This window comes from Malaya genurostris, chromosome 2 (assembly GCF_030247185.1).
Source record: "Malaya genurostris strain Urasoe2022 chromosome 2, Malgen_1.1, whole genome shotgun sequence".
Lineage (NCBI taxonomy): Eukaryota > Metazoa > Arthropoda > Insecta > Diptera > Culicidae > Malaya > Malaya genurostris.
Genome location: NC_080571.1, coordinates 175242336 through 175258700, shown reverse-complemented (window position 1 = coordinate 175258700; position 16365 = coordinate 175242336). Strand labels below are relative to the sequence as shown.

Genomic DNA, 16365 nt, shown 5'->3' with positions numbered 1-16365 from the left:
GGTAAGGTATCGGAAATGTATAGCGATAATGAAACTAATATGATTAGAGCTAGTAAACTTATGAAGGAATTAGAGTACCGAACAGCCATTGAAGGAATAAAATGAAATTTTATACCACCATCTGCTCAACATTTTGGGGGAGCTTGGGAACGCATGATGCCAGAAGTCAAAAAACTTCTTAATGAAAAATTATGACCGGTATAAAAACCAAAAGGAACATATCCATCTGTTAACGATACAACCAAAATTGAAGCGACAATAGAAAACTGAAATAAAGCTCAATTTGTTACAAGTAAATTATGGGATAGATGGAGTACAGAATACCTTCCCAAATTAAATAAAAGAGAAAAATGGAGACAAACCGCTGACCCTTTACAACCCGGCGATGTCATAGTTTTCTTAGAAAAAGGCAAAAATGGAAAATTCCATAAAGGTATTATAACGGAAGTACGAAAATCAAAAGACGGATAGACAAGGTCCGCTATAGTACAAACAAAGAACACAAATCTTATACGACCTACAGTAAAATTGGCAAAATTAGACGTTAAGGGAGAAACGAGCAATTTCGTTGGGTGCATAAAGGAACTCTCGACGAAGCATAAAGAATGCGACCAGACCTCAGCTTCAAGAGAAAACATGACAGACTGGGGCAAGCGTCGAAAGATCGAAAGCAGCTAGTAGAAAAACATAAAACTGCTCATCCATCAAGACCGAGAAAGCAAGTAACAAAAGCTAAACCAAATATGTGGGCCAAAATGCTCGCGACGACAGCAGCACTAATATCGTTAGATCAATCTTCCGGATTATCCTATATCAGATACAGGATTCATTTTTGATCACGAAGGAACTTGTCTTCTGAAGTCAGGTGTCTTAACTACTGAAATTGTCACTAATGTATCATCGCCGACCGAAGACGCAAATTCTATTACTAGTATCTGTGTGAATATTACAACCGCTGTTGAAGGAGTAAGGAAGAATATGAAACGCCCGACACTAATCGATTTGACCGCCCCCATAGAACAACAATGTATTGAAGCTAAACACGAGATTTTTGAGCCAGCTAGAACAAAAAGGGGAAAAGGAATCGTCGGATTTCTCAAGGATTTGTTATTTGGAGGTAATGAGCTAGAAGACCAAATTACGCAATGTGCATGAACGAAGAACAAAAGATTTATGACGTCACATATAGCTTAAAACAACTAAGTGAAAAAACAAATCAACAAACGAACCTCTTTGAAAAAAGTATTCGCCATGCTTTCAACGGTATACGAAAATTAGACCAAAGATTTACGATAGCCTATGATAAAATCTTATCCGATCATTTATTGGACACCATGTTGTTGGCTAAACAACTGATAGAAACCATCATCTTCCGACATAGAAAACTAAAAAATCATTCTATCACTTTAGAAGACAAGTATGATTTTATCCAACAAATAAATAAACATCTTCCTAATGATAGTTTTGTTAAATTGGATAAATTTGCAACCCAATACGAAGTCAACCTGAAAAACAGTACATATCAAACAACAATGATATCCATGATTATTTCGAAGGAATCATATGAAATATTCAGGGTGATAAGTATACCAGACCTCAAAAATAGGACAAGAATTTTCATTGATCCACCAAAAATAGCCATTAATCAACACTACAAGTACTTTTATCCATCAGCCGATATAAAGCAATTAAACAAATCACTTTTTTTGCACGAAAGCACAACTATTCAAACGGTAATTACGTGTATTCCTGCCGCTATATTTTACCAACATCCTATTGAAAAATACCCTACAACCAATCTACCGACCTGTTACACAGAGGCAGTTTTATTATCTAGCTTAAATACAATACTATATATCGCCGAAAACCCGAGCGCTATCACCGTACGATGTGGAACCGAGTTAGAAATCGTCACCCATCCAATGGCGATTGTTGTACTAAATCCTGACTGCGAGCTTAGAACTAAACACAGCATGACACACGCTAGTATTGGTGGAACATCATTAGAATGAAAAATATTTTTCAAAAATCAAAAACAAATGCCGTCTTCAACAATCAACCTTCTGGAACCAATGGGAACTACAGAAGAACATTTGACTACACATGAATCACCCAATCATCAGCAGAAAACATCTAAGAACGACCATGGCTCAATATACAACCTCACGGTTATCCTGGCAATTATATCAACAGTGCTCATCGCAGCTATAGTTATCAGTACAATCTACTATAAGGAAAACAGCGGACGACGACAAATTACAAAACGACCAACGTTCAAATTGACGAATAAACCCACCCCTTTTCCGCTTAGAGCACCACCAAGAAAGATAACATTCATAAGCGATGAAGCAGTTTAAGCTTGTATAACAAAATTCAAATTCTTTTGTTTGGAATATCAAAGTAGATAATCAGAAACAGACTATGAAATACTTAACTTATAACGAGAGTAAACAAATAATGCATAATTAAGTTATATAAGGTACTCGTAAGTAAAGAGAACATTGACTAGCAATGAACTATGAAGCGTCGGCTGATTGTTCTTGTAAGATCTATTGGGTAGACTTACGGGGCCCGGTATATCACCGACGCAAACTTTAAATATAAAACAAAATCAGCTGTTATTACCGTAACACTCGTTCATTCATGATTAAACAAACTTTGACCGCAATAATTCATACCACTAGTACTTACTGCACACCGCGAGGAAGAATCAAATTACATTAACAGCACTCGGTGTTGAGTCCGGTCGGTCACATAGTAAAACAGACAAATTATGCTAAGTCAACATTCTCGATGCCGATGCCATTGTTGCACCGCGATATATTGACACATATACTCAATAACTTAAGCGGCGCAATGTAGGAACATATATTATATATATATATATATATATATATATATATATATATATATATATATATATATATATATATATATATATATATATATATATATATATATATATATATATATATATATATATATATATATATATATATATATATATATATATATATATATATATATATATATATATATATATATATATATATATATATATATATATATATATATATATATATATATATATATATATATATATATATATATATTTGTAAATAATTGGCAATAAGAAATTTAGATATAAAAACCCAAAAATTATCAACAAGAACAGTCAAAATCCAAAGCTCATTCTGCAAATATTCGTTTCCGAAACACCGGAGCTCATCGTTGCTTTTCCACTTTGCATCCCTTGGTCGATCTACTTCCTTATTTGTAACGCTGGCGGGAAATCAGATTAACCACACGACCAGACTTAGTATCGGTTTGTTACGCAGGACGGTACTAACTGGACGAAGGACTCCATTCCAAATTCTATAGCGAGTAGCATTTGTTACGCAGGCGCTGCAAACTATGGAATCAATCTAGACTTAGAGGTGGCTTGTACCGCAGGACATTTCTAACTAGAACCTTGCTCAAACGTCGTAAGATCGCTCAACCGGCGGGCGATAAATACGAGGTCTGTTCAAAAAGTTCCCGGAATTTTTTATTTTTGCGCGTCTGGAGAGTCCGGTGGTCAAATTTTTTTTTTATTGTGTTGGTACATATGTCCCTAATGTATGGTGAAATTTTCAGCTGTATTCATTGTTTACATTCTGTCTTGTAGCGGCTGGTGTAGACGTGTTTTTTTTTTTTGAGCTATTTGCTTCTGTTCTATTTCCTTCTCCTGAGGTACCATCCGGCGGGGAAGCTGCTAGATTAGTGTTTCATCCTTCAGGGTTATTCTCAATTTAACTTCACTTGTTCCAGAACTCCGTGGGTTGTAATTTTCTATTATTTTTCGAACCGACGCTTTTATATTTGTGTCCACGATGTGCGAGAATTAGCCATCTGAAGAACCCGTGGTGCACAAAATTTTGGAGTGAATTCAGAATCGTAGATAGAAACTTTAACATCACCATAATTAAAAATATTACTTCCCAGTAGCATTTTCATATTCAAGTGTACATTTGACATCACACAAAATTTGAGCGTCATAACCGTTTCACCAATTTGGATCTGCAACATTGTGTACCACAACGACCAAATAAGGGCACTTAGAGTGTGTAACTCTTGATTCTCTTCCTCATTCAAACACAAATTTAACTTCTTCTGCACATCCTCGCGAATGAGTGACACTGCTACACCACAATCGAAAAACACTTGTTTGTGGTTAGAGTTCACAACAACAGTCCGAAATATTCCTTCATCAACGACGGTTTTCGTGCTGCACAATTTCATTGAGTTCTTTTTTTGCAATTACGCATCATATGACCCGGTTCCTGGCATTTATAACAAACGTAGCGCTTGTCGTCTGTTGCATCTATTCTCGGCCGTTGCAGTATATTCTACCGACTACTAATTTTGTTCAATTTGTCATAACCCAGTGAACTTTCAATGATCTAGCCAATCCTGTCAATTTTTTCTTCATAGCGACATACTCTGATAAGCCGACCGATTCAGCCATTTCCTCAAAATCTTGAATCCACTTACGAACCGTTTAATAGTCAGTACCGGTAAAGTTGTTAAATGCAGTTTCAACCTCCAAGACTGTCTATTTTATCGTATCAGACGATTCAGGAGGGCATTGTATAGTGGCAATTTAAATTTAACACAACGCTCCACTGCTACCGGCTCCAACCTGATCATCGCCGTTAGCGTTCTCAAACGCGTCCACACTATGCTCGGGTGGTCCACCGTTGTTTTCTGGATTACACTGTGGTGTACTGTAAACGTATAACGGGTACGTGCGTTCGTTAATCTCATGAGAAAGTCTAGTGTTCTTCAGTCGCAGATCGTTCATTTCACTGCGCATATCGTTCATTTGGGTTGTTATATTGGTCAAGATCTTAATCGAAAAATTGAGTTGATCAAGCAATCAAGCAATATGTGATCATTTGGATGAGACGGTACGAAGGGAGGTGGAGAATAAATCCTTTGTTATCAAGATACGAAATAAAATACGTTTTTATTATTCGTTTGAGACAATAATCACCAGTAAATACTATTCGATTAAACTTTAACCCGTAGCTTACTAGCTATAAATCTGGAGATTGTTCTCTGGCACGCGGTCTCACTTTGGATCACTACTGTTGAAAATGTTGTTTTACTTTGATTGTAGAGATTTTAACTTTGACGACATTCTCCTCTTTTTTCAGTAAATCGATGACCATATATTCGATATTGTGAATCGCATCACACTATACCCATCCCTCCCGTATCGGGCATCCGTCGCCCTCCTTGCTTCAGTATCTCTTCACTCTTATGCACTAGCGATAGAAAATGTAATCGCCCATCTGGTTTGAAACGCAATCATTAGCATACGTGCACGATCCGTACGATGTTAGTATTTACTGGGTATAAGCTTTCATACACGATCCGTCCGATGTTCGAATTTACTGGGATTAATTGATCCCACGATGGTAAATGGACAGATCGCAAGATTTTGCTAAGCGTGGGTGCGGAAAATGTAAGAAAGCAAAATATAAACATCATCTGCTGCAGAACTATCCATCGAGTCACATCCAGTCGCTATCACCAAGAATAAAGTTTAGTTTTATATTATGAATACGGAAATATTGTATAATTTGTAAACTTAAACATTATACCCGGAAACACCACATAGTAACTCAGTAATCAAATTCCGTTCGTATGCAAAAATCTCGGGCGCCAGTCTTTATTCAGAGAGGAAATAACCTGCACAACAAACGTGGCTTATCTCCCTGCTAGAATTTATATATATATATATATATATATATATATATATATATATATATATATATATATATATATATATATATATATATATATATATATATATATATATATATATATATATATATATATATATATATATATATATATATATATATATATATATATATATATATATACACATATATATATATATATATATATATATATATATATATATATATATATATATATATATATATATATATATATATATATATATACATATACATATGTACATATATTATGTGTATTATTTTTTATTATTTTTAATTTCTAGGAGTTTTTGCTTTGGCCCTCTTAAATGTAAAGATATAGCCAAAATATCAAACTGAATATGCTAATTGTCACTTCAAGCCATAAAAATGCTTACGCAAAATTTAACACTTATGAAACAAAAACATAAACATCTAATAAAGACGTAATAATAATAAAACTCGATGAAACCGCTCAGCATTGTATTTAAATTTCGCTGTTGATAACTAAAAGTCTTAAATCTTTCAGGTGTGACAATTCTTCTATCACTAACTGTATTCCTGAACTTAGTGGCGGAGACATTACCTCAAGTATCCGATGCTATTCCCTTGTTAGGTAGTGAATTTACATAATTATATATGTTGAATGGATTATTGTTGAACCGTTTTATGTGTACGTGTGTGTGTTTTTTATCACTAACCAAATGTATAGTGAGATCGTTCATATTAACTTATTGGTGTCGAAAAACTTTGTTTGCTACTTTTGGTCATAGCTTGAACACTCACGATGAGTATCTTCATTTTTACATACTAATATCCTAACAATCATCTGGATACTAAACAATATTTCTAAAAGTCTATACAAGAATTAGTATAGATACTGCATGTAATATTTATTCATATTCAGTGTGAGCTTTTGTTTGATTAAAAATATTAACTGGAATGCTGAATAAATTACAGTCAAAGAAAAATTCTTCGTTCATATTTTAGAAACATATAGGCAACATCAGGAGAGCATCACCAAAACTGTTTAGAATTAAATCTATAACGATATTATTCGTGATAGCCCCACATTTTTTGTCAAACGCGAAGAATAAACGCTAATTTGTTACTCGAGTATTAATAATAGAATAAATTAACTTGTATAATATTTTACCCCCATTGAGTTATTTAAAATTAAAATTCGACAATCAACCAGTTAGTGTTAAGGATAGGCAGCTTACGCCCAACTTCCTGCTACGGAAGCTGGTTCCTGAAATCAACGTATTTTGTATTGGTTGCATTGTTGTCAGCAATATTTTAAGCCATGTTCATACCATTTTTATGAGCACGGGATACAGTTTTTGGATTTCGGTATTATACCAACAATCAGAAAAATTTAAATCTGGAGCATATTCATCAAAAGTCTAAGAAATTTTATCGGCAACCGTATTTTAGTTTCTAATATATGTTGTAAAAAAAGTGTTTAGTTGCACTTACCACCTTGATCAAAAAGTTCAAGAAATGACCACCGTGTGGAGTCGATTATATTTTTTATATTCTATTAAGGTTGTCACATTTGCCATTGATATTCTGTCTAATTTTCAGCTTGATACCTGGACATTTGAAAAAGTTACGCTGTATTGAGTACATTTGCGATTTGCGTGTGCTCGATTTTGTACAATGGAATTGAACAACGAGTCAGTATTAAATTTTGCGTTAAATGCGGTGTCAATGGTGCGACGACATTGCAAATGTTAGAAGAGTGTTTCGGCTACAATACTATGAATAAAACAGTCGTTTATCAGTGGCACTAACGTTTCAGAATTGGTCGTGAGTCTGAATGAAGATGAAACAAGCGGTAGGCCATCGAGATAGAAAACCGACGAAAACATCAACAAAATCAAAGAATGGATGTTCGTATACCGCAAATTGGCTATAAAAACTACAAGGATCAGCCCCATGGGGTTGTTCGAGCCATTGATGTGGAACAAGGCAACCAAAATTTCTAATGATCTACAATCAAACAGTTCAATCAATCGTCACACTTTTGAATTCGCAAATGCATGAGAGTCTGCTTAGATTGAACTTTATTAGGAACCAAAACCGAACACGCGAGCCCAGAATATAGACTTTATTTGTCGTGATTTGTAGGGTAACAGAGGTATTTTGGCCCTCTTTAGGATTGATTTTATTTTGGCCCACTTTGAATAAATATCCACCAAATGTTGTAATATCTTTGAAAAACCCTTCCGCAATGGGTAATTTAATGTGATTAGCTTCAAATTTATGCAATATCGGTTACTTAACATCGATAAAATCCGATAAAATCGATAAAGTTTGTTAGGTGGGCAAAATATATGAAGTGGCCAAAATACCTCTGTTTCCCTATTTGTTTTATAGCCGACAAAATTAAACCAATAGCCCTAATGTATGCAATTATATGTTTGTACACTATACGGATATCGATATTTAAGCTTGCGATACGGATTTCGATATTTAAGCTTCTCTTCACCAAACTTGTGTTCAAGTTTTGTACGCAAGCAGTTATTTTTATAGCGTATCTCTACCATTAGAACCATTCTGCGATTTCGGTTGAAGCGAGTTTCTTATTATCAATCGAGTTCATCTTATATAAATTGGAAATTAGTCTAATGCACTATAAATTTACCCTGTGGTAGTTGTCAATTTCTCAGGCGAAACGACATAACATGGAATTTCATCCGAACTTGCATGGCACAAGATCAGAGCATACCAATAAAAGCTTCAAATCGTTTTATGGCACTTTTTTCTTGCTGTCTAGCAACAACCTACCTGTAGCATGCTACTCATTGCACTGAAACGTTAGCTATAATTTTGCTTCTATTTATAGATTCGCGTGCTTCCAGCAGCTGCGCTTTAGCATCGATTGACCAATCAGAGCGATGCTTTCCCTTTGATATATCGCTTACTCCTTCAAAACCGTCGACTATGGCAGGGAAATCCATTATGCCGGAGATTTTTTGCAGACAAAATAGGACAGTGCTAGCTATTAATCAACATTTCAATGATACAAAATTAAAAATGCATGCCTATGAACATTCAAATCAATACGTAGAAATATTTCCAATCAAGTGGTGACATAATGTTAATAATTTATATAAAATTGACTGAGCTGTAATTGTTCAAAACCTGACCACATTTCTACGTGTATTTTTCTTGAGTTTCTAGTTTGCACGCCTATATAGAAAACAAAAATGTGTTCCCCATTAAAAAGAGCAAAGAAGCCTTGAGACGTTTGCGTGAAGATATCTGCCGAAATAGACCAGATTTGTGGACAGATAACTCATGGATTTTGCACCATGATAACCAACCGTCACACAATACCATCATTATCCTTGAACATTCGGCTAAAAACAAAACGAATGTCATTTAGAAAGCACCGAATTCACCTGATTCGGCTCCCTGAGACTTTTTCCTATCCGGTTGACTCAATAAACCGCTCCGTGGAACGCGCTTCAGCACCAGCTGTGCGCTCTATCAAGCGAGTTGCCAGTCACTGCACCTGTCAATACTCCTCCTCAGCGGCTACTGCCGGACAATCGGGGCACACACAGATCTTCATAAAATTGAAACGCTAGCAGCAATATCTGGTCTTGCACAGATAGCGATATACAACCATGTCTCCTCTAGACTTCTGTATTGTGTGTTTGTCCTAAGTAGAAGACAATCTTCTCGTGTTTTGGTGAATCCATCCATTTTTAGTTTGTTTGAGAGTTAAAAATAAAGAGCAGTCTACAAACGTTTGATCTTCGCGCGCGAAGTAGGTAGTGACTATTTGGAAAGCGAACAGGACTGGTCGAAGAGCCATTCAGTGTGTTAAGTTTGACTCTTGACTTTGATAGCAAGGTCTGATTAGTAATTTAAGGAATAGATTCGGGAAACTAATTGGGATCGACAGTTGTTGATGGAATTGGGCTTGGCTCTGCTCATCCGCAGTCTCGTTACTCCATCGTAGCTGATGTTTGTAGCGATGAACTGGTCCGGCGGGAAGGGCCAGGTGAATTACTGTCTGGTACTGATAAAGATATCGGGTTTGATTCTCTAACTCGTTCTGCTCACACCTTTGTAGAGGTATGAGGCGGGACCATCCATCATCATCATCTCCCGACGATTGAAGTCCAAATGAAAGCACGACCTAAGCATTTAAGGCTTTGTACCACGCAAAAGGTCTGCTTTCGTTTCCGACTGCTCCACCTGACAACCGAAGTCCAAATAAGAGGACGATCTGAGATTTTATGGTTTTGTACCACGATAAAAGTCTCTCTCATTGACGTCTGCTGCTCCCGACGATCGAAGTCCAAATGTGAACACGACCTGAGCGTTTGAGGCTTTATACCACGCAAAAGGTCTGCTTTCATTTCCGACTACTCCACCTGACGACCGAAGTCCAAATGAGAGCACGACCTGAGCGTTAAAGGTTTTGTACCACGCTAGAAGTCTCATTACTGGCGTCTGCTGCTCCCGGCGATCGAAGTCCAAATGAAAGCACGACCTAAGCGTTTGAGGCTTTATACCACGTCGAAGGTCTGCTTTCTTTGCTGACTGCTAAACCTGACGACTGAAGTCCAAATGAGAGCACGACCTGAGCGTTTAAGGTTTTGTACCACGCTAAAAGTCTCATTACTGGCGTCTGCTGCTCCCGGCGATCGAAGTCCAAATGAAAGCACGACCTAAGCGTTTGAGGCTTTATACCACGCAAAAGGTCTGCTTTCATTGCCGACTGCTTCATCTGATGACCGAAGAGTTATGAATTCTCTTCATTGTCTCCAAAAGTTTCAAGAAATTTTGTTTTTCAAATATTTATGGTTTTCTCACGCTGTTGTTTTGTTAGTCTAGTGATGTTTTTTTTAATTTGTCGGTGATACATCCGTTCACATTCGTCGGTTCAATCAAAATGTATCTTTTTGTCGTGAACACGACTTACTTTACTGTGGGTCGCCTTTTCAAAATTTACCCTCTGAGAGAGTGCTAAGTTTTTGATCGTGAATATCTCATGTTATATCTAATGAATCAACATCAATTCTTGCTACACGCCATCGAAAATATGATCACAATTTTATAATAAAATTTTCAGTTGTGTGACATTCAAAATTAAACTTTTCTGAAATGTTTGGTATAAACGAGTATCAAAGAAGATAATTCATAAGGCGCGTTTGCCTTTCTCGTATTTTGAAAGCTCATAGCCCAGTGATCTGTAGAAGGATTTATATAATCTAACTATCAATAGAACCGAAAATTTTCAACTTGAACGTGTATTGCAACAATATTGAAGTTTTCCAATAGTACACTATTGAAAAACCTGTTTGATTTAACCCATGAAAGCACCAGCCAATCAGAACGCGAGATGTCTGCATCTATACAAGAGCATTCATATAAAAGTTGAGTGGTTCATTTTTCCTACTATTTGCTGAGCAACTGTTCCCGAAACAAGACACACAAGAGTAACATGGAGGACCTGACTTCTCATTGTTTCCCGATCTGAATGCACGAGACATCGTCAGCACAATGACACCGAAAATCGATAGAAAGGCAGCCAAAAAGTCCAGCAAGGCCCATTGTCGGAACCAGACACACACGAGAACCAACTCAGATCTCAATATTTCCTACCAGAAGATTCATCAAGATGGAAGTTAAATTAATTTGCACCATCACTAACACATTCAATTACAAACGGCAATGCGAAAGCGAATGTTGAACACATCTTTACACTAGTATGGGGTCGTGTGAAAATATGCCATGCGAAAGCGGGTTGCCATATATACAGGTTATTCTGTATTATTATTATTATTATTATTATTATTATTATTATTATTATTATTATTATTATTATTATTATTATTATAATTTTTATTATTATTATTATTATTATTATTATTATTATTATTATTATTATTATTATTATTACTATCATTATTATTATTAGAATGACTTGCATACCGAAGATCGTCGATACATTTCAGTCCAGGCCATTGCTATTGTCTCGTACTGAAATTTCGAGAAGAATCAGATATCTTCGAACTTCATAGCTTCAATAAAAATAAACTACAAATTTGTCGTACCTAGCCTCCTATATTAGCAAATTATAGTTGTAGAATAGTAGTTGTTTAAAGTAACTAATCTGTACTTTAATGTAGGTGCATCGCTTCAAACTCTATTAGTGAAAAAGAGGAAAGCTTGCACAATTCATACAATCAATCAACTAACTCATATTCGGAGAAGTGATGGGAGCGTGTCAGTTTTTTCGTGTTCACGACATCCAGTTATGTCTCTGACATTACCCACCCGCCTTTTTTCTTGTTAGTCTTATTAAAACCTCTTTTAACCTCTTTTTTTGTATTTTTTTTTCGAATGATGAATTTGAAATAAAACCCGAAAAAAATGTAATTTTTCAAAACAGAGTTATTACATCTAGCTTATGTAATATCAGTCGAATCAATGAAACCGGACCCTGCCAAGATACAGGCAAACTCTGATGAAGTTCAAAGATTTATAGCTTTCACAAATTTATATCGAAAGTGCATCATAAATTTCGCAACCCTTTGCACCTCGCAAAGGGTTGCGAAATTTATGATGCACTTTCGATATAAATTTGTGAAAGCTATAAATCTTTGAACTTCATCAGAGTTTGCCTGTATCTTGGCAGGGTCCGGTTTCATTGATTCGACTGATATTACATAAGCTAGATGTAATAACTCTGTTTTGAAAAATTACATTTTTTTCGGGTTTTATTTCAAATTCATCATTCGAAATTTCTCAAATACTCCAATTAAATTTTTGTTGTGCTTGCCGGTTGTCTTTCAGAAAACTATAATATTGTTAAGATACACGAGACATTTTTTTTGTGTCAAGTCCTGACATCGTAATCGTCATCAGACGAGAAAATAAAGGACTAATTTTTAGGCCCATTGGCAGTCTGGTCATTTGCTATTGCTGATGGAGCTGAGAAAGCTGACACTATTATCTGGTCGTAACAGATACTGATAGTAACCTTGTGACAGGTCTTACTGTGAAAAATTTGGTTCCGACTAGAGTATCAATTATATCTTCAATATTAAGTAAAGTGAATTGGTCGTCTTCGACTACAGTGTTTACTTTTCTACAGTCGATGATCAATCGTTACCTTTTGGTGTCGTTGGAACTATACTATAAATTTGTCTCAGGTCATTTTGTTTTTCCAATCTCTCTTTGTGTGCGTGGGGAATTTTATATGGTTTGCTGTAAATTGGTTGTCAATCCTTTTTACTTTTTCAAATAAATATAAAAATAGGTAATGAATTCGATCACAATTTAAGAAAATCCTCCTAGGCCCGTAGGGCCGAATTCATGCACCAATCGATTCACCTCGACGAATTGAGCTAATGTGCGTGTGTGTATGTATGTGTGTTGTTAAAAAAGAGGTCAAGATCTCAGAGATGACTGAACCGATTTTGATCAGACTAGTCGCAAATGAAAGGTAAAAATTTGTTTTGACAGTATCTGCACAATTGACCTTGGATACCAAATATGTTTTGCCACATGACAAACCGACTTGTAAAATGGCACATACCATTCGACTCAGTTCATCGAGCTGAGCAATCTCTGTGTGTATGTATGTGTGTGTACGTATCAAATAATCTCACTAGATTTTCTTAAAGATGGCTGAACCAATTTTGACAAACTAAGATTCAAATGAAAGGTCCCACGGCTCCATACGTAATTCCTGAATTTGAACTCTACTTCCGATTCCGGAGTTATAGAGAAAAGTGTGTTAAATATTGTACACCGCCATTTAAACTGGCGAAACAAAACGCAATTTTTTTTATAAACAGTTCTCAAAACTATACAAATCGATAGCCATTATCAGTAGGCAACTAAACAAACCGATTCCGGCTATCCTGATTCCCGGTCTACAGTTCCGGAAGCACCAGAAACACTGGTCATATATTCCAAAATGGATCTCACTCACCTTTCTCAGCGAGGGTTTGACCGATTTCCACAAACTTAGATTCAAATGAAAGGTCTCACGGTCCCAAGCGGAACTCCTGGATTTCATCCGGATCCGACTAAACCGGCGAAACATAAAAAGCAAATTGTTTTCAAATTTGATCTCAAAACTACACATATCGAAAGCCATTATCAACAGGAAACTAAACAAACCGATTCCATCTATCTTGGTTCCCGGTCTTCGGTTCCGGAAGCACTGGAAATAGTGGTCATATATTAAAAAATGGATCACTCAATTTTTGCCTTTCTGTATAAAAAGGTAATAGAAATGCTGGAAAACCGATTTTCGAACGGAGCCTCGGAGACCCATAGTGTTATATACCACACGACTAAGTTCAGCGAGATCGGAAAATGTCTGTGTGTGTATGTGTGCACTTTTCGAAAATATATTTATCTTTCAATTTTCTCAGAGATGGCTAACCGACAAAACGTGTTTTTTTTTTGCCGCGCAAGGTTCTCGGAGGTGGCTGAACCGATTATAGCAAGTCTAGGCGCGTTTGAAAGCTATTGTTAGGCCAATGATCAAGTTCGAATATCAAATGTGACTTTTGGTTCCGGAGATATGATTGTATAAGTGACGTAACCGACAAAATGCGTTGTTTTTTCACCTCGCAAGTTTCTCGGAGATGGCCTAACCGATTTTCACAAGTTTAGGCCCGATTGAAAGTTATTGTGAGGCCATTGATCAAGTTTGAAAATCAAATGGCTGTGACTATTGATTCCGGAGATATGATGAGGTATCCGAAATCGAAAAAAAATTGTTGATGCCAAATGTCTTAGAACTGCATGAAACGTCAAGTTTTAGTGTCATCTTGAAAAAAAAATTCGAAACATCGACTTTCTGGGATATGGAAATAATCTCAAAATTTTTCTAGGTCCCTGAAAGTTGACTGTTTCAAAACAAATTTGTTATTTAGATGACACTAAATCTCCAAGTTTCATGCAATTCTGAAACGTTTGACATCAAAAAAAATTTTTCAATTTAAGAAGTTTCAACTGAGTCGAATGGTGAATAACAGTATGGGTTTCCGTTTGAAAGTCGGGTTTTCCAGCAATTTTAATACGTTTCTATAGAGAAAGGCAAAAAGGCATCATTTCAACTCTATGTGTATGAAAACAGGCCTTTAGACTTAGTTTCCGCACGGTAATAGCTATCAAAAAAGATTATTAAAATTAGTCCCACCCCCCAGGATACGCCACTATCCGTCATCTATTTCCAGGCTGACCTGCTGTTCGTGGGTGGTTAGTTGGTGTAGGTATAGCGTTCTCAACCGATTATAATTTTCCAATGAAGAAAACATTAATTCGCTGGATTCATCAATGATACAATAGGCCTATGATATGAAAAGTATTACATATATCTACGGCTCTCTACGTTGATATTTCTAGCAAATACGAGATCAATACATGTGCCTCCAAGCGTAAGTTATGAATGAGCAGATTTCAAATCCAACTTCATAAAGTTGCTCATGAAATCAATGAATTTAATATTATCTTGTTTTGAGACATCTATGTTGAAATCCCCCACAACTATCATCGGCGTAATTGTACAAGAATATTAAAACAAATTACTCGTGATGAAAAATTGCTTCTCTTTGTAGGTTGTATCTGGCGAAATATTTGTTTATACGTTGCTGTATATTACACCTGACAATAGGTGTCTTAATGAATAAACTAAACTAAACTAAAAATCATTCAACTTAGGCTAAATTATCATGGAACACAACACGAAAAAGGTCAAGTAGCTTACGATAAAACAAATTGGATGACAAATTAAAATAAAAAACCCCTTCTTAATCCACCTAGTGGTGTGATAATGCCTTTCTCTTCTTTCATAACAGATACCAATTTTGACACCAATTGATTCAGATTGATTCGAGTAGTTCACAAAAGCATGCTTATGTCACACAGTCAGCATCATTTTTCCAAACTAGTGCTTGACATTTGCGTTGCCTATTTGTATGAGAACAGTGATGCTAATCTAAAATATTTTAATCCACCTAGTGGTGTAATGATGCCTTTCTCATATTACTCATTACATCATAAATATAACCGTGAAATTCGCAAAAACAACTGTTTATTGAATAGAAATAAGAAAATTTGTTCGGACCTAATCTCACAAACTCTACAAATCCTGTTTAACCTGTAGTTTCGGAACCGAAAGAAGTATCCTCAACAAATTAAAGAATTCCGTATGAAACTGTAAGACTTTTCCTTTGAAAATATAAGTTTGTGAAAATCGATTTGGCACTTTGGGCACTTCTAATTCTTCCGAAACCGGATTCAGATAAACGGAACAGCCGAAGTTGGTTCGTTTGCTACCAAAAAATATGACCTACAAATTGAAACAGTTTTGGACGTAGGTAAACCTATACTTACTATCTCATGCTTTATTTCGATTAAACCAATTAAACGAAATCTAACAAACGAAACGAACCTGCGTTTTTGTTACTTCTGCATATGTAAGTCAAGCTAAACAGCATGAATCAGCAGCATAAGACATGTAGTAGGATTATTATTATTATTATTATTATTATTATTATTATTATTATTATTATTATTATTATTATTATTATTATTATTATTATTATTA

The 16365-nt window shown here is 35.7% G+C and overlaps 1 protein-coding gene across 10 annotated transcripts in view; it reads left to right on the top strand.

The window, feature by feature from the left end:
* LOC131427551 (neuronal acetylcholine receptor subunit alpha-7) overlaps nt 1–16365 on the top strand; it is a 1487406-nt gene that overhangs the window by 1129830 nt on the left and 341211 nt on the right. For 9 of the 10 annotated variants that reach the window (XM_058590843.1, XM_058590842.1, XM_058590845.1 and 6 more), the window contains one exon: nt 6298–6384. The exons of the other annotated variant lie outside the window; for it this stretch is intronic. In XM_058590843.1, the coding sequence (XP_058446826.1) occupies nt 6298–6384 (87 nt within the window). The remainder of the gene's footprint in view (nt 1–6297; nt 6385–16365) is intronic. 10 annotated transcript variants of the gene reach the window in all.